Source organism: Humulus lupulus, chromosome 5 (assembly GCF_963169125.1).
Source record: "Humulus lupulus chromosome 5, drHumLupu1.1, whole genome shotgun sequence".
NCBI classification, from domain to species: Eukaryota; Viridiplantae; Streptophyta; class Magnoliopsida; order Rosales; family Cannabaceae; genus Humulus; species Humulus lupulus.
The window spans coordinates 181,716,073-181,735,122 of NC_084797.1; the positions used below are offsets into that span (position 1 = coordinate 181,716,073).

At 33.2% G+C, this 19,050-nt stretch overlaps 1 protein-coding gene and 1 long non-coding RNA gene across 4 annotated transcripts; both read left to right on the forward strand.

Annotated features, from left to right (window-relative positions):
• Positions 1–10,053: 10,053 nt before the first annotated feature.
• LOC133777900 (uncharacterized) lies at positions 10,054–14,503 on the forward strand. Of its 3 annotated transcripts, XM_062217660.1 has the most exons (4): positions 10,054–10,668; positions 11,865–11,920; positions 13,591–13,696; positions 14,465–14,503. In XM_062217660.1, the coding sequence occupies exons 1-3, from the start codon at positions 10,349–10,351 to the stop codon at positions 13,692–13,694; spliced, it is 480 nt and encodes a 159-aa protein (XP_062073644.1). In that variant the 5' UTR covers positions 10,054–10,348; the 3' UTR covers positions 13,695–13,696; positions 14,465–14,503. The 3 variants fall into 3 exon arrangements, 2 of the variants coding, with proteins under 2 accessions (XP_062073644.1, XP_062073645.1); XR_009868903.1 differs by lacking the exon at positions 11,865–11,920; XM_062217661.1 differs by lacking the exons at positions 11,865–11,920; positions 13,591–13,696; positions 14,465–14,503 and adding an exon at positions 11,192–11,282.
• Positions 14,504–14,512: 9 nt separating this feature from the next.
• Positions 14,513–18,283, forward strand: LOC133777901 (uncharacterized). Its single transcript, XR_009868904.1, has 6 exons — positions 14,513–14,537; positions 14,637–14,972; positions 16,521–16,649; positions 17,043–17,089; positions 17,762–17,875; positions 18,261–18,283. It is a non-coding gene; the product is annotated as an uncharacterized LOC133777901 (long non-coding RNA).
• Positions 18,284–19,050: the final 767 nt, after the last annotated feature.

A 19,050-nucleotide genomic window follows, 5' to 3' on the forward strand; every position in this document is an offset into this window, starting at 1 on the left:
CTGGGAAGGGCCAAGGACTTGTCATCTTGGTGAGCTCTTTTGGAGGAGCTCGGGGTATGTTGGCGAAGTGTTGGCACTTGTCGCACTTCTTGACATAGTCCATCACATCACCATTCATAGTGGGCCAAAAGTATCCCTGTCTCAAGACACTACAAGAATAAAAGCTATTTATTACATTTGATTGATAGCACTTAGCCACCTAAGCTATAAATAATTCCCCCCAAAAAAACAATTAGTACAGGCGCAAAATGAAATAAAAGTCGCGGATCATTTTCAGTTTCCCACTCCCTAACAAATAATACAACACTCCCATATTCTCTTTTCATCTAGGTTTAGTTATGCTTTTCTCCATCTGACATTGCTCTCTCTCTTTCAAGCTAGGCAGTTGATTCTAACATTGCACCACCCCCTTCTTCTTCTCCACCCCCGTCGCTTCTTCTCCTCCTCCTTGGTCTGCACCTCTCTGCCTTTCTTCGTCCTTCTTTTTTTCTTTCGTCCATGAGTCGGAGCTGCGAACGAGTATCCTCAACAACTTTGGCCTCGTCGCTGTGATGAGGAGGACTTCATCTAGGTGCTTGGGGTGTCGCGGGGAAGGACAACTCTAGTTTGCTCTTGGGTTCGGCGAGGGGTTCGACTCGTCTTCATGGAAAAGGGCAGCTGGTGTGAGACAGAGGTTTTTTCTTCTACCCTCTCTTTTTGTTTTCTTTGTTTGGAGTCATGCATTTCTATTTTTCTCTGTGCGATGGGAATTATTTTTTTGAATTCATAGTTTATGGGATTTGCAACATAGTTTCAGTAAGATTTTTCTACGAGTTTTTTTTTTGCTTCAGATTCACAATTATATTTCATAGCCATGAGTTTGTTCTATGATAGATTTTATTATATGTTTTGATTTGCAAGTATCATATTTATGAATTTGTTTTATCTTTTGTTTAAGATTTGTGTATCAAAACTGGTTTTACATTTCAATTTCATATCAGATCATCAATGTATATGTATATATATGTGTGTGTATTTGTGTTGTTTGGCCTTGTTATTCTATTTTACTATTTCTTAACAGCTTCGTTAGCTCTGTTAGTTTCTAACTTCTGCTCTGTATAAAAGGAGTTGATTCCTCTTAATCGGTAAGATTAGTAAATTACTCAAATAAGATGGATTTCGGAACAAAAGGGGCTTGATTTCTTGGACTTGAGTGAGAACCAGCTTGAAGGTGAGTTTCCAAAAATCCCAAAATCCATCACATTACATTTCTAGCTGTTTCTTTTCTTTTCTTTTTCGATGTCATTACATTGTTGTTTTGAAAGTTGATTATTTTAGCACTCTGATAGAGGATGTGTTCAATTTGAAGCAAATGAGGTTGATTGCAATGGATTTGAGATGATATAAGTTAATGGGACTTTGTTCAAGTAGTTGAACTTTGAGGAATAATGAAAATAATTGTCTTTGATTGAGTGTTTTTATTTAAGAGTTCTATTTTTTTTTTTTTTTTGTATAAATTGAGCTCTAAATTTACTTATCAGGGTCCCTTTTTCAACAGTGATTGGGATTCTTGGTTTGGAAGTTGAAACTCTTATTAGAGATTATAATGAATTTGGGAAAGATCTTTTTCGTGGGTTAGTCTCTTCATATAAATTTATTGTTGAAAACGTGGGTGTTTGACACTTTTTTTATAAACATTTTGAGGCATATTTTAAAGTGAAACTGAATCCACTATACAATTATTAGTTAAATAGTCTGAATAGATTTGTGTTCTCCTCACCTCAGTGAATATTTCAACAATATCTTTTTATTATATATTTAATTGCAAACCAACTTTATTATCATAACTGAGAAATAATTGTTTGATTAGGAGGTGTTCAGATTATGAACAAAAGTCTATCACAAGAGTTTCGCTTTCTGGAAAAGCAGTGAGGCCACTGAGAGGTTCATTTTACACAGATATTCTGGATTCATATGTAGAATACTTGGAAAAAGAAGGTGCCTCAAAGAGTGGACTTGAATTTGAACAAGAGAAAGAAGTGTTTTGTGTATGCGTAAGTCTTTGCTCAGCATAAACTTATGAATCGAAAGCTTCAGCAAAAATATACTAGTTTTGTATCAGCAGAGCTATATGTATGTTTTTTGTGTGTGTGTAGTTTATTTGGTTTGTGGGATCCTTCAAAAGTACTTATCAAATTTCTAACATGTTTCCATTTTTTTAGTTTCGTGATGCATCACAACCAAATGTAAATATGTGGTGCAAATGCAGGGTACTAGAAGATGGAAAGTTTGATATATACAAGGTAAGTAGAATTTTAGTTATATAGCGACATTCATGACAGTAGATTTTGTAACAAGAAAACAGGTTGATGATATTTAACTTTCATCATCAAGTTCTGAGGTTTGTGTTTTTCTCCAATTAATTATTCTTTTAGATTGAACATGTCTATACTCATCACATGCTCAGAGACATATCTTGCCATGAAAAGAATCTGGACTTGAGGCTGGATCTATGCACCAAAAGAACTGTAACTACTTTTACTGTAAGTTTTCTTTGTTTAATTACAGATGCACCTATATCTATAGAATTTATAACATTTAAATTCTTTTCTTTCTTTGTTTAAGATATATTTATTGATAAATCTTATTTGTGTATATCCTAAAACTAAAAAGTAAACAAAGGAACAAAATAGATCTAAACTTGTCTAGAAATATCTGGTTTATCACTTCATAATGATGCTGATTTCGACTAAATTCTTCATGCTATTACAGGATGATGACTTGGAAAGCCTCAAATTTTTGATAAATTTTGCTGTTACAAAAGTTAAGGGTGAACTAATATGCTCCTGGGGAAGTTCATTTTTGGAAAAAAAATTCGTGTGGTTGCAGCATGGTTGATAAGTAGTAAAACATACAAAAATCAAACACTAAGGCTAAAGATCAAAGATGTTGACCGGTCTCCAAGCGGGGAAGCTACAAGGGAAGTTGTTGTAATGCTGAAAGGAGTAGCTACAGAATTAGTAGTATATTTTTTGTTTCAACTCTTTTGTGAAACATAGTTCAAAGCCTCTAGAACATGTTATTCATGCTCCAAAAAACAAAACATAGAACATAGAATATTTTATTCATACATTAATATGTATGTTTTAATGTATTGTTTATTATGTATATAACCGCATGCTTTGGAGGCCTTTGTCTACACTTATAGTTCCATTTTCTTTATGTTACTTGTTCTAATATACATGACTAAGCCTGGTTTTTATATTCTCTTTTGTATTATTTATATTCACACACACATGTATATATATTTCTAAAAACACTAGTTACTTTTTCTTTCTCTTCCCCCGCCCCTCTCATATTCCCCTGTAATTTAATAAATGCTCCAGGGTTTAAACTATTTTCAAAAGCATATGCTTAGTTATTCAATATTTTATGTCTTTTTAGTTTTATAGTTATTGTTGCTGTCTAGTTGGAATGTTGGATAATGTTAGATGGTACAATGTAAGATTCTTGTTTACACTTTATTTTAAGACTGGAGAAGAATATTATAGTCTCTTTCTACATTCCATATCTAAATGGAATGTTTCCATGTTTTAAAAAAACTTTATAATTAATAATATAAACATAGGGTATATGCATAATTGGCAGTTTTTGTTAGTTGAATCATTCTTAATTTCTTGTTGCTGAAGAGAGGAATCCTCTAAGTGTAAAGCCTTGTCTTAGGGTTCATAATTTGTTTATTAACTTAAGAATATATGGATTTTGCATTATTTACCACAATTTTCTACTTAGTAATTGGTTGTAATTTTTAGCTAGATGTTAGGCACCCAATAAAAGGTAAAAAAAAAATATGAATAAATGAAGTTGTGAGTAGTGTAAAAGATTTTCTTGAAGGTGAGTTATATTTTGTGGTTAAAGAGTGTCAGTGGTCTCTTGAATACACCATTAATCTGTTCATGGGTCTTTGTATTGCTGATGCACACTAGTATGTTGAATAACTAGAATGAATCTTTATTGATACCAAAACAAGATTACAAGGGGTTCCAAGACATAGAGACCTTGGATTTCTCCACAGAGAATTCATGTAACGACCCAAATTTGCTAATAAGGCTTAAGGGCCTTGATTAGTGTGCCTGGAGGGCATAATGGGAAGTATGTGTGAATTTAATGATTAAGATGCATGATTATGATTTAAAGCATGTTATATGACTATTTGAGTATTTGAGATGCGTGACTATGTGTATTATGTTATGTGATAATTTTAGCCTGTTGAGGGCATAAACGTGATAATTATGTTATGTAATTTGTACCACGTGGGTGTGGTGATGTCGATGTGATGCACGTGCCGAGACGGTCCTAGAGAGCTAGATAACTCAAAAGTCACGACGAGATTTTATACCCGGCTCGGGAGGAGTCTAGGGGTATTTTGGGGATTTTGTAATTTAGCTCTTGTGAGATAATGGTAACTGGTAATTTGGTAACCTGTGTAACTGTTAGTAACCATAGAGAGTAACAGGTTTAGAAAGAGAAATGGTAGAATTGTAAGGAAGTAGGAATGACAAAAAGGGCCTTGAGGTTTAGTAGGAATGGGAAATAGATGGAAGGGTAAAAGGGTCATTGGGCAAGGATTTTGATTACTTCAGCTGAAGGAGAAGGGAATACGTACTACACTTGGTTATATTTTGGTCTATGCTGAATTTGGAAGAAAGAGCTAGAAAGAAAGGGGAAATGAAGAAGGGGCTGAACTTGTGACCTACGAGGAGATTCAAAGGAGTTTGAGGCAACCAAAACCAGATTTAAGCTAGGATTGCTCAAAGGTAAGAATTGTGCTCTGTTTAAAGTTGAATTTAAGTCTGAATTTTCAGAGATTGAGTGGGAAAACTTAAAGGGAATATGGCTCGTTTTACTTGGAAATTCAATTAGGATTATCAAGAGGAAAAAGGTTGGGAGCTGGAATTGGGAGGAGTTCAAGCTGAGTTTGATTGAGGTAAGAATCTTTAGCATGTTTAATTTTCGTAATTGGTGTGGTTTAAGACTTTTGAAGCATGATTTATAGTTTTGGAAGCCATGGTTAAAGTTTTAGGAATTTGAAACTCAAGATAGGATCTTGGGGTGTGCTTGTGTGATTGGGGTTGTTTATGACGTTTATGGGTTGTTAGAGGGTTCATTTGGGGTTATGAATTGATTTTTGGGCTTAGGTGTTTGTTAGGAATGATTTGGAATGGTTTAGGCTCAGGAAAAACCCAGATTTCTTGGCTCGCGAAGGAGCGCCGCGGCGCTGTTCTTACACGCCGCGCCGCGAGGCTGTTTCTGGGCAGAGCAAGTTCTCTGACTTGCTGGGCGTCGCGGCTCAAACTTGCTGGGCGCCGCGACCCTATAGGGCTGCGCCGCGGCGCTAAGCCAATTTCAGAACATGGAATTTTACAATTTTGAGCCTTTGCTCTGGGGGTTCGGGGGATGTCTTCGGTGCATTATTTTAGGGATTTTAGGGATTCCGAGAGTGTGGGATTGGTTCCGGGAAGTAGTTTTGGATTGGTTAGTGATAAAGGATGTTTCATTTGTGTTGTGACTAGGTCTTTGGTGAGGCTCGGGATAGAGGACCGTGCTCGCGGCTTTGGGGCATCGGAAGCTCAGGATACAGGTAAGAAAGCTGCACCTGATTATGTGGCTAGGTTGGGACTAAGTGTTCCGTATGTTTGTATGCATTGTTATGTGAATGTGATTAACCATGTGGACACGATGGGACTAAGAGCTCCCTACATTTGTATATCATGTCATGAGATGGTATTATTATGCCATGGGACATGCGATAACCGGCCTAAGAGTGTCGGAATCAATATTTGCGCACAGGGCGCGGCTCGGCCACTAGTAGCTGAGGCAGCTTATTTATCACTGAGCTCGGTTAAGCTGGCCGGAGTCAGTGAGTATTACACTGGGGGCGGCCCAAGAGAGCCGAAGACAGTGTATTAAATAGAGGGAGCGACTAAGGGCGCTGACCCTGAATATCATTTGATGATGTGATAAACTGTTGATTATGATCAAGAATATTGTGCTATGAATGTGACTTGTTGACTACTTGGATGACAACTGTTAATTTGTTGTGTGTTACCACTGATTGGGTAAATGTTATGGAATGCTGAATTCCGGGTTGTGCATTGTGAAATATTTGATAAATGATGTTGATCTTGCTAAGTTATCATGCTTTCTTGCTGGGCCTCGGCTCACGGGTGCTACGTGGTGCAGGTAAAGGCAAGGGTAGGCTGAATCAACCATGAGTTGGAGAGCTTTGGGGGCGAGGTGTACATTGTCAGCTGCTCGGCCGCCACGGTCGAGAAATTGTACAGGGACGGAAACCTAAAATGTATATTTTGCCATTAGAGTGGCTTGAAATACTTGTAACTCTTGGAACTTGTTGTAACTAAGACGTCTAAATCCTGTTTTGAGTTTCCATGTATTAAACCATCATTTTTAATGAAAATAGCCTGTTTGTGACCAAAATCTTTTATTCCTACTCTGATGATGGTATAGAGTTCACACTTTGTCTAAATGACTTGATTAGCAAGTCTTGCACTATTTTAAACACACAGTGTAACGGTCTTGGTTATCCAGGGCGTTACAATTCACTTTATAAAACAATACAAATAATCAGATAGATCCCCCCAGACCTGCCTACCACCAATATATAGCTATTCTCTTTGGTCACTCAGGCTTACAACAATAAACTCTACCAATAAAACATTAGCTGACTAGGACAACTAATTAAACACTCAACAGCCAGGTCATCACATCAGACTTAAGGCTATTTATTGTTCTACACTTGCTGCCTTTTTTTGCATTGAGTTGTTAGGCGTATCAAAGGCCTAACAATTGCCTACTGGTTTTGCAATATACAGAAGTCAGCTATTCTGTGAACTTGTGTGCTTGTTGTGAACTTTCGGTTTATCTTTGACCAGGCTGTGAATTTTACTCAAGTTCTTATTTCTTCATCAGCATGCTGTCATTTGATTATCTGTACTTGTACATATTAGAAATTATCTCACATGTATGGTCTTGTTGAGTACTTGTGCAGGGCTAATTATGATGGAATATGTCAAAGAGAATGTTAAGGAGAAGTCACTGGTTGCAGGTTTGGGAGAATCTGTTGCATTCTTGGATTCTTGTAATCTATTAAAATGTGATGTTGAAAATATTTTTATGCTCTGCAACTAGTTTTGTTTTCTGTTTTGTATTCTTCTACATTATTAGTATTTTTGTTATTTTATATTCTCAAATGACTATAGTACAATTAAAATGGATTCTGTTTTAATCTTTCAAAATATCACTATGAGTGTAAATAGAATTATTGATCACATGTGCTGATGCTTTTAACCTTTGAAAAATGGCACTACTAAATTTCATTTTATTTAAGTGTTTTAACTCTAAAGCTAAAATTGTAACTACAAAGGGGATACCTCCTAAAGACTAGGAGCCTAAGACAATTGGCATCTAATTATATATCTAAATGCTTTGTCTATGCTTTGTGCATTTGCATTGGTTCTATTCTATTATGCAATGTCCTATCTGATATATATATTTATGCATTCACATTTCTTTTGAGTATCTTGTTGACTTTGTTGCGTACTACATATTTACTATTTTGTTTATTCTCTCCTAACTATTCTTGGGCATCAATTTGCCTTCCCTTGTAGGTTAAAAAACATGACATTAAGGACAAGAAAACCATGGGAACGATGTCTCAGGCCTTGATTCTTATCAATTTCACAACTAAGGTATTATATCTTAGTAGTCACTTGTCTCAGTTTATCTTGCTTATACATGAAAAATATATTATGCATTAAGAAAGTGGAGAATGTTGCCTAATTTTTTTTAAACCTGGGAACTTCTATTTAGTTTTCTGTGTTGTGGGATTGGGTTTCTTGTGTTTCTTGCGTAGCCGTCAATACATATAAATATATATGTCATGTAGGAGAAGAAAGAAAAGGAACTTCATATCATTGTCTGTCCTGTTATAAATTCGTTAATCATGTCTAGACAACTCAATTATGCATCAAAAAGTAACTTTTTTTCTTTGGCTGTCTTTCCAAATATAAATTCCAATTAGGACATTGCATATTATATAAAGGCAGATGCATAGAACTTTTAAAGAGTAGTTACTATTAATTAAGTGTAGTGAGATATTATTTGGTTGTTGCTATTATTTGGTGGTAGTGGTAGTGAGACATCATTCTTCAGCGATGGTAACTCTTTCCCTCTTGCTCTCTCTTTCTCTCTTTGAGATATTCTCTCGTTCAACATTTCTCTCTATTTGTTGCAGGTGTGCTCTAGGGTGGTGGGCTCTTGCAGCTTGAGGCGTGTAACAGGGAGACTCAGCTCGTGGGTTCTACAGGGTGGCTTCCTCATGGGTGCGACAAGTTTGACTTTGATGAGGTTATACTGCAACAAATGGATTTTTTGGGTTTGGTAATTGTTTTGAATGTTGTTTTGATTTAGTTTGAAGAAAAATAATACAGTTCTGGTTTTTTTCTTCTGTTTATCTGGATTTATGGCTTGATAGAGATGATAATGGGTTTTAAGTCTCAAATACAGTAGTTTTAAGGAAAAACTGAAGTTTAGGTTTATATTTTTGCATTGAATAGTATTTTTATTTTTTTCTATGAAGTTTCAGGAAAGATAAATAAAACATTTAAATTTGTGATTAACTTGTTTAGTTCTAGTTGGCCAAATTCTTAGACAATTCACAGTTTGTGGTTTGATTTTTAATTTGAAGATATGTATATATATATGCTCATGCTTGCTGATTTTCGTTGATTTTGATGTTTGTGGTTATTTTTTATTTAAGATATATATTGGTTTCTTTAACTTTTATTGTGCTTGAATGCATTTTTAATTGAAATCAGAAGTAATTAACTAGCCATTGATTCTCATGGTCTTCTAAAGTAGCATATTTCTGATTATAATGTAATGTTATGAGAATACTATCATTTATTATTCATTTATAGAATGCTTTTGACAATAAATTTATTGATGTGGAAGAAATTGCTTGCTTTTGAGTGCATAATATAAATTACAAATGACTTAGACACTTAGCTATGCTTATTTCTTTATGTTTTGCAGGTGCACCAGTGGCTGTGAGGTTTGATGGTGGCAGGGCTTGGAATGGCGAGGTGTAGGCTCGATGGTACGTATCTCTTCTAAATCTCTCTCTCTCTCTCTCTCTTTTGTCTTCTGATTTTGTTTTCCCTCATAGAGAGGAAGGATCCTATGCCATTTGTTCTGATCAATTTCAGGTGATTCAATTGTATAAAGTTGTTTTTGTTGTTTTTCTGTTTTGGGAGAGCCTTGTTTTCTGTTATGATATTGGTCTCTGGTGTCGTGGTTCATCTTTGACCTATTTCTGAGTATGGTATTTTGATTGCTATTTGATAATGGTATTTTGATTGCTGTTTGATATTTGAGTTATTTGATTCTCTTTTAATGTCTGCCATTTGCATGTCATATTTCCCTTTTTTTTTTAAAAAATAAATACTATCCAGGGATTTGTGTGAAAGTTAAATAGCTTGGGAATTTGAGTAAGAAAATGTCCTCGTGAAATTTATCTGTGGTGCATTGATAAGTTTTAGATAACTGCTATGGCCAACTCTGTTACACAAATGTTAATGTTAGTTTACAAGTGAAGTTGCACTAGTGGCCAACTCATCAATTTTTTTCATGGGAGAAAGGTCAATCTTTATACTCCAACAAAGGATCAACCGAATAATTTATTAGCTGTCTAACATGAGTGACTCTCCTCCACATAATTTAATAATAAATAAACAATAAAAATTCATGCAGGCTTCCCTCACAAAACATTGACATGATATTGTATTCTCTCAATGTCTTTTAACAACTTGAGCCAACCAAGTTCATTCAGTTATTGGATTATATTTCTTATGACACTACACCAAATACCCATTTTTATAACATAAAAATATAATACTGATGAAAAAGTGTTATGCTATACTTTTATATATATATATATGTGGTGAAAGGAAAAAATGGCGGTAATTTATTTGGGAGCCCACCTATAATAAAAGATGTGTGTTTTTTTTTTTTAGCAAATTCATTTTTTCCTAGCCCGAATATAACTCCCCCATTTTCTTCTTCGACTACAGCGTCCCCAAAGTCAATCCCAGTGGTTTGGCTTCAAATCTCCTCCATCCCTCAAATCTCCTCTCTCTCTCTCTCTCTCTCTCTCTCTCTCTCTCTCTCTCTCTCTCTCTCATTCTCTCCGTTTCCAGTCAGTCCTCCTCTGACCCATCTAAGCCTCTCCCTGCTTCGAAATCTTCCATTGACGCAATACCCACCATTAGAATCGACCAGTCCCTTCTGAATGATGACCCTTTTATGCTATGCGTCGTTTGCAAGGACCAATTCGAGCTTGGAATTGAGGCCAAGCAACTTCCCTGTAAGCATCTCTACCATCCCTAGGAGGCACGATCTTCTGTTTTTTGCTGGGAATGGTGGTAGCAGCGGCGTTCAGGGCTCATTCTCTCCCAACCAGATTGCGGAGGTGGGGATAGAGACGGAGATGGGAGCGGTCTCCAGTTGTCTAGTTGCGGGTAGAGCTTGTATAAATGGTGAAGATGGAGGGTTGAGTTTAAGTCCCGGGGTCATTGAGGAGGGCGATGTTGCCATTTCTGAAAATTTGAGGTCTGTACTATTTCTTTAGCTACTTGAAATTGGGTTTTGGAATCTTGATTGGTGTCTCAGTTAGGATTATTGAAGAAAAGGGTAAATTAGATCTTGGAAAATTCTTCAAGAAGGACTTTTATAAGACTCAATAAATGGAAGTTTACTTTGTTTTGTAGCAATTTAGGGTCAATATCTTTTTCTTCCATATTCAAAATCTCTCATCTAGCACCAGTTCTTTACTCACACTATGTTTGTCTTGTTTTATGAGTACTTTGAAAAATTGAAAGTTCTTAAATGGAAAAAAAGGAAGCACTCTCAAATTCTTCCCTCTGAAAATCTTACAGGTATTTATATATATATAGGTTTAAACTTGGGTGTATAAATTACGGCATGAATTAGACCGCCTATTTTGCATTTATATTGTTTTATCTTTAAATATATTTGTTGGGTAAAGTACAAAGCTTTGAGCTTGGAATTGGGATTGAAATTTTAAGCAACCATTACATTTTTTTTAATGTTTCAACTTAAATAATTTTTTTAGACTTCAAAGGCATGGCGTAATCGTGTTTGGTTCTTTCTACCATCCCCACGTCCCTCTTTCATTGTCAACAGGGGGAAATCATATTTGAGTTGTAAGAGAACTCTTCCCTCAATTATTAAGGCTTAAGTTTCTATGGTCTTCGTGATTTATATATATATATTGATTGATATTTCATTATTTTATCTTTAGTTGTTTTCTCTTGGTAAATCATTAAAATGTTATTCTATTGATGAATTTTAGTCCTAGTTTGAAAGTCTTTGCCTATTGGTATCACTATATTATACGCTCCGTTCATCCTATAATGAATATAACATTATTTAATTATATCATTTGGGTTGTGTGGATTGTTATTGCAATTGTTATCTACTACTTTGAAATAATTTGAGGTTTAATTGTGGATTTATCTTACATTTCATGTCTACTGGTTTTAAATGTTTTGAACTTTTCTATTTTTTTTTATATACGTGTATTTGTTTCTATGTTTGATTATCGTGGAAGTTTTTTACAGTAGCTTCTTGGTATTATCAGTGATGCAATCATAATTTGGAGCACTAACTTTTTGGGGAAAAATTTATTCCTTTTTTACTTTTTCACTTATTTTGTTAAGCTTGGATTTATTGGTAATATTTTATTTGAGCTTACTTCAATTTATATGACTTTGTGTTTATATCAGGTATGAAACTTTTCAATTTGGTTATGATGAACAAGGTATCGATCTAGTTGCAGAAGGTAAGTATAAGATGAACAAAAGAACCACACCCTAATCAAATGTATAACTACGAGTAGATGTTTTTGTGTTATGTAGCTTTTATTTGTTGGTTTTGTATTCATATATGTCATTTGGTATATATGAGTGTCTTTATATATGCTTAAATACGATATTTTTCTTATGAATCATTGAATATATGTCATACACATAATAACAAAAGTGAAGAACTGAAACACTCATTGTTCTTGCTCTTGCAAGTTGTAGGGAATTTGGTATATTGCTTCAAGGGTAGTACTGTAGACTTGTGTAATAATTTAGTTATTGTGTAGAACCAATTGGAATAGAGGTTAATTATTTTCTATGAATATCTCTAGTGTATGGTACTGCAAGTTTGATTTTAGTGTGTGTGTGTGTATGTTGTGTCTATGCGTGTCTTTCTCATAAGATAGTGTTAACAAAAAGAGGTCCAAAATAATACACATAAGTATTTATTGATTTCTTTATTGATAAAAATGCTTTAATGACCCTGTTTTTGAATTGTAATGTTGATTTAATTACGCTAATATTTTAAATGAAAGGTTTGTTTTGAGTTAAGTGTTAAATATTTACTATATTTTGGCTCTTATATCACCGTTGCATCTTATTCTAGCTAACTTTGTTTTATATGATTTATATACATATATATTTATATATATCTTAACCATTATAATAGTGAGTTTTACTTCAATAAATAATTTCAAGAATTTATCCAATTTTTTTGTTGGAGCAAAGAAAAAACAAAAAGAATTCAATATATATTAGCATATAAACTATATGTGGATATAGCTGATAATCATCAGTGAACATTGCATTTTCTATTTTGTATGACTATATCTCAATTCAAGAAACTTAGTTAAATGGTACACTTAAATTTATCCTTACTCGATCATGGTTGGTTTCCTTTGATGCTACCTCAATAGATTATTCCAATGTTGAAATGGACAAGAGGATGTTCATTCAAAGAAAGTGATGGATGGAAAGGTTGCCTGTCATTCTTTCATTGATTAATTTAATCAATTGAACGATATATATGCATTTAAGAAAATACATGTGTAGATCTCACTTTTGTCAATGTTGGAATATCTTTTAAGCCTTTTAATGTGAGAGAGTTTGATAGTGATCACACAATCTTTATTATCACAGTCCTAACTCTCGAAACTAGTCATATTTTTAGTATTTGACTACTTTGTTTACTTGTATCTCATTTAGAGATGGACTCTTTTTTGGGATTGCTAAGTTATTTTTTGGAGTGTAATGTCAAAACTGGATATTTATGCAGCATTGTTCCTTTGTAAATTTCTATTTAATTAGCATTTGAAACATTAGTGGAAATTGAAAATTGGATCTGAGTTATACTAATTCTTACTATTACAGGGGTGTCGAAATATTTCAAGGTGAGAAATATACAAAAAAAAAAAAAAAGAAGCTTGCAAGAAGTAACTCTATATGTTATATGTTGTGTGTGTTTATTTTTGTATGGCTTGTGGGCTTTCTAAGTTTAATGTTTAATGTCTATAAGTTTATATGTTTTATTTATTTGATGGTTTAATTTTGATTTTTCTCTTATAAATATTTTTTTCTTCCTTAAAGAGATTAATGAGCTGAATGTGGTTTGTGACTTTTTATATATTTTTTTCCACTTTGTTATTAGGTTCATATGGGGCACAATTGAAGCAGAGAGAGGAAATCTATGTCATGACTCATGATTGTCCAATACATAATTTGGGGCAAAGTGAAATATATAGAAATATATAATGGTATGTAATCTTCATTCCTGTATTTTCTTTAATTAGATTGTGATTTTATTTATTTATTTATGGACTTGGTCACCTCTATTTTTCTTTTTGAAGTTCTTTCTGTTGAATTTATTTACTATAATCATTTCTTTTTTGGTATAGGCTGCTTTTAGAATCTTAATCATGCAGTTTGCCAGCTGTAATTCTATGAGAAACATATATGTTTTACACTACACCAAATACCCCTTTTTATAACATAAAAATATAATACTGATGAAAAAGATGTAAGGTGAGTTCAGTCAAAATTATTTACAAATTCTATATTATATCTTGATTACTTCCCATTTTGATCAAATGTAATTGGGTATATCTTAGTTTCTTTTTCATTATTTGGTTTTCAATCCCTCTAAATCATTCTAACAATCATCATTTATGCTTTAAGATTAGACAATGTTTTTGTTGAATTCAATATTTTCTTCATTCATTGATGTTTTTTTAATAGCTGATCTATTGACTGAAGTTGCAATATGATGCCTTTTATATTGAACTGTGGTCCATTCTGTTTCAGAAAAATGTTTATTCTTTGTTTGTAGTTTCCTTTCATATTCTACTTAAATTTACTCTTTGAACTTGGAGTTAGAGGAGAAAATCAACAGTAAGAATCTTATTAATTGTTTTTTTGACACCTTATTTTAAAACATAAGAAATCTTACTAAACAGTGAGACTAATGTAGCTAACTGCTATCAGTCATTAAATTTTCATGAAGTTTAATTTTAATTTTCCTTTAGATGAAGACAACCCTTGATGTGGTAGTAGGTTCAATCAGGTAAAATTTCTTGGAGACGATATAGTGATTGTGGCGTAAATTTCTTGCTTCAACAAAATGAACGTTTGATTTGTTCTAAGCGTTTGTTAATATTTTTATGTAGTTTTTTCTCCTTTGAAAATTTTCTCAAACAGGGCTTACCGGACTCCAATTTCAAAAGCTAAGCGAGGAGGGTATAAGGATACTCCAGCTGATGATTTACTTGCAGTTGTTTTAAAGGTAAACAGCCCATTGATTTTGGCTTGTAATACCATTACTGTATATGATTTTGTTCTGATTTGGCTTATATACACAGGATTATTGATTTTTTTTCTTTCTTATATGTGATTAATATACAATTTAGGACATGATAGTAAAAACAAATCTGGACCCAAGTGAAGTTGGGGATATAGGTGTTGGTACTGTTTTGCCACCTGGTTCACAAAGAGCAACAGAGTGCAGAATGGCAGCAATCTATGCTGGTTTTCCTGGTAAGTTTTCACTTTTATTTTTTCAGCTGCACCTTTTATGAGTTTTTTCCAATGGTATATAGTTTATGAGTCTACTTTAATATCAGATGGCAATGCAAGTTAAGATTTTAAAAAGATGATTTTTATTTTTAATACGAGTTTAGCATAAAAGATATAAATAATATTGTCTTTAGTGTATGCTATGGAATTTGATTTATCTTCATTTATGAAAGGTGCTCTCACAATCAGGTAAAATTTAGCTGAGATAGTTCTTTTTATTTTTAAATAAAAAAACTTGTATTAATAAAAGAATATATAATACAAGTGAGTGGAGAAAACAACCACAGGAAACTCAAGAAAAACAAAAACTAAGAAAAAATAAAAAGGTAACTTAACTACCACAACAACGATATACAAAACAGAACATTACAACAAAAAATTCCCTCTCTCAACCAATCTGTGAATCAAAAGTCTTTGAAGTCCTTATTTGAGTGGACCCAAAGAGCACCACTCATTATAAATTTATCCCAAATTTCTCCACCCTGTTTTCCATTTCCTCAAAGATTTTCTTATTCTTCTCTAGTCAAATAACCCAACAGATAGTTGTTACTACAATCTGCCAAAGAGTCTTCTTCGCCTTTGAGCCGCTCACCTGAAACAAAAAGCACCTAAACAGTTTGCTGGAACACACCAGACCATTTTAAATTCTTCCAAATTCTTGTACCAATCTTGGATTGAGACCGGGCAGTGGAAGAACAAGCCATCTGCATTTTCAGAATTCTTCTTACACAAAACACACCAATCTTTGGCTGAACACCATAACTACAAACCAGCTATGATTACCGCTTTGGCTTTACAGTCTTTTCATGTAACCGTTATATGCGATAGATGATGAATATGATGATAATTGCTCTAGAAAAGTTTCCCTTTCCTGTTTTGATCTGTGAAGGTGACATGTTGCTTTTTGGACATTCATTTTGCATTAAAAAAAAGCATTACAGAAGTTTTTATGATCTGTTGTTGGTTGTGGCTTTTTTGTTGGTGTAAATATACTCGGGTCTCCATTGCCCCTGTTTTTTTATGCACTACCATTCTAACTTTGGCCCTTTTAACTTTCAAGTGTCTCATTTTAAAGTTTGAGGGCCAAATAAATACTCTCTTTAAAAAAATGTAAAGTGAAGGAGATAAATAGTGTAATTCAAAGATGATGACAAATCTTGAATTGGTAAATTGTAGTGGAATTAGTGAAAGAAGAATTAGAGTGGTAGAAGAGAATGAAGAGAGGAAATCTGAATAATTTGTACTGTATATATTTACACGCACTACAAATTTATATTCGCTTTCAGGTCTTGATAATAAAATTAATAACTTAAAATTTGCCAAGTTTAATATAGTTCTACACTTCAGAGGTCAATATTTTAAAGACTGGTTGTTCTTGTTTTTTTCTTGTTTTGGTATCGTTATCACTGTTTTGGTATGCATTTTCTTGTTTTTTACTTCATTATTTTGTATTTTTGGTAACTGTAAGGGTTTTTTCTTTTTTACATTTTCCCTATATCAACATTTTAGGAAAAGAAAATCTCTATTTCACCATTGAAGATCTGCCCCTACTTGCTTCTCTTCTGGTCATCTTGAGTGTCTCTAGTCATCTCTAAAGTTCTTGGTCAACTATGTCTCATAGTCTACTCTATTGGAAGGGTAAGTTCTCTATTCTTTTTGTCCTCTGCTATACTTTAATGCCCTGAATGTTGATATTTTTGTATTGTGCAAATGAGGTTCACCATTATTTTCAGTTTACTTTTGGCAACAGTGCTAGCTAAATTATTTTTATTTTTCTTCTGAAATGATTTTTTGAGATAGTGTTTCACAGTACAGATTGAAGATAAAAACTGAAAGCTTTTGTGATAGTTTACCATATACAGATTTATGATCTATTAGTTTAAGTTTTCGAGTCTTTGTCTCTTGTGAGCTGTGATTTGCTACTAATTGCTTGCTTTATCTCAGTTGGGTGTCATATAGCTAGCTGTATATCTCTTCATTCATTTCACAAAAGCTCCTCTTATTTAGCTTATGATAAAACTCTATATGCAGGTTCTTAAAAGCTTGAGAAATTGGTCTACCTGTGTTGTCTTCTTATGGTAATTATACTATTTGCTTTTTAAGTATTATTTTTTATTTGGACATTGCACTTTATATCAATTGTTGGCTTCCAGTTAGTAAGCACACATAATTAACTATGTATATCTTTCATAATATAAAAGTGTATGTTATTGACTCTGCTCCCATATTTGCCTCATTCTATTGGACTCATGTGTATTAATTCTATTTAAATATCACCATAGAGTTAATTAATATTATATAATTAGGTTAAAAAGTTAGAAGACACAAGATATTTATTTATATATACAAAACTTTTTTGGAATATTTAATAACATAGGATAGTGTTTTGAAACTTCCTTTTTTTCAAGGTTATTCGTACAGTGTGTTGATTTGTTTTATTATGATGGCATTAATTATTATGGGGTCTTATGCTTGCCTATATGTTTTTCTTGTCTTTTGCAAAGCAGTGTATAAATGTTATTTTTTTATCTAGCCTTATTTCGTGTTCGCCTTGTGATGCTTTTATTATTGGTAGATGTTATCTTTCTTTTTATTAATAAATTCTTTGTTCTTTCTCTTTCTGTGTTTCTTCGGATTTTTTGTAAGTGGATTAAGCTATAATGACTACTGTAATGCATGTTGGTGAATTGGATTGCTTACTTATTTATAGTAGTGTTTGAAACTAATTTGTTTGATGTGATCTAAACTAGTAACTGAAGTTGTTTCATGAGTTTCAAAAGCTTGATTCATGAATTGGATTGCTTACTTCTTCATGCAGAAAATGGGATCAATGGCAGATGAATTGGATCCACGTTGAACAATCAGTAAGTTGCTTAAAATTTCTGCTGAGTTGTTTATGTCAAGCATAAGTAGAGAAACGAGTATCAGGTTACTACTTGGGTATATTGTTAAATGAGTCCTTTGATTACAATTTTTAAAAAGACGATGCTTCTTCCTACCCTTCTTTATTATTGAAATTAATTCCCCTGCTCATGTATGTTGTTCGGTGTGATTATATGCTGAATATCATTCCTTGTATTTTCTCCTGTGTGGATTGATTTTGTTATTAATTTTTAAATTCTATACAAGTGTAACTTAAATAAGTATGTGAATATTTCAGCATGATCTAGAATATGATATTTTAGTCATAAATTTACGAATTTGATATTGTTGTTAGAAAGTTACTTAGTAGACTTTGTCTGTTTTCAGTTGGTGAACACAGGAAAGGAAAGGGAAAAAATTAGCCTTCTTTTTACATGGGCGGTAAGCATCTCTTTTCCTAACATAATTGTGTATAATTACTCCTAGATGTTGAAATTCTTGATTTCAGGTATTGACTTGCATGAAACTTATATAAATTTTTCTTCATTTTGTTTGAGACAACTGTGACAAAGTTCAGAGTGGGGGGTTTTCCTGATTATCACATATATGGATGTCATGAAACATCTAATATCTAACAATATTTGAACTAAATGTATGCTCTGGTGTATTTAGCAAAACTCATAGTGCAGTTCTGAGAGCAAAATATGGTTCTTTTGTTATTTCATTGTTGCTATTAGATGGCTGTCTTCACTTGTCCCTAACTAACAAAATAATATTTTTTCATTACTCTCTTTTTCAAAGGCAAAAAATGTCCAATTAACAATAATTTCTGCAGCTAGTGTTATGGTGCTCTAAATTTGATTATTGTACCCTTCCTAAGACTATTTCATGGTTTGGAAAACTATCTATGGCTCTGAGGTTTTTTTTCTTAAAAAAATAGATGTTAAAGGAGATAGCTTCTGACTAGACAATCTCTAGAAAAAGGTTGAGATATGACTTTACTTGTCAATTCAGGCCATTTTTGCCAAGTACTTCTGATTTCTGTTTTCCATGGTTGGACTATGTGCTCTTTCTTCTGCATTGCTCATATTTTGATGCTTCTCTGAATTTTCATAATGTGTTTTCTAACCAGGAAGGCAATGTTGCCAACCAAAGGGAACATCTAATTCTTCTCTTT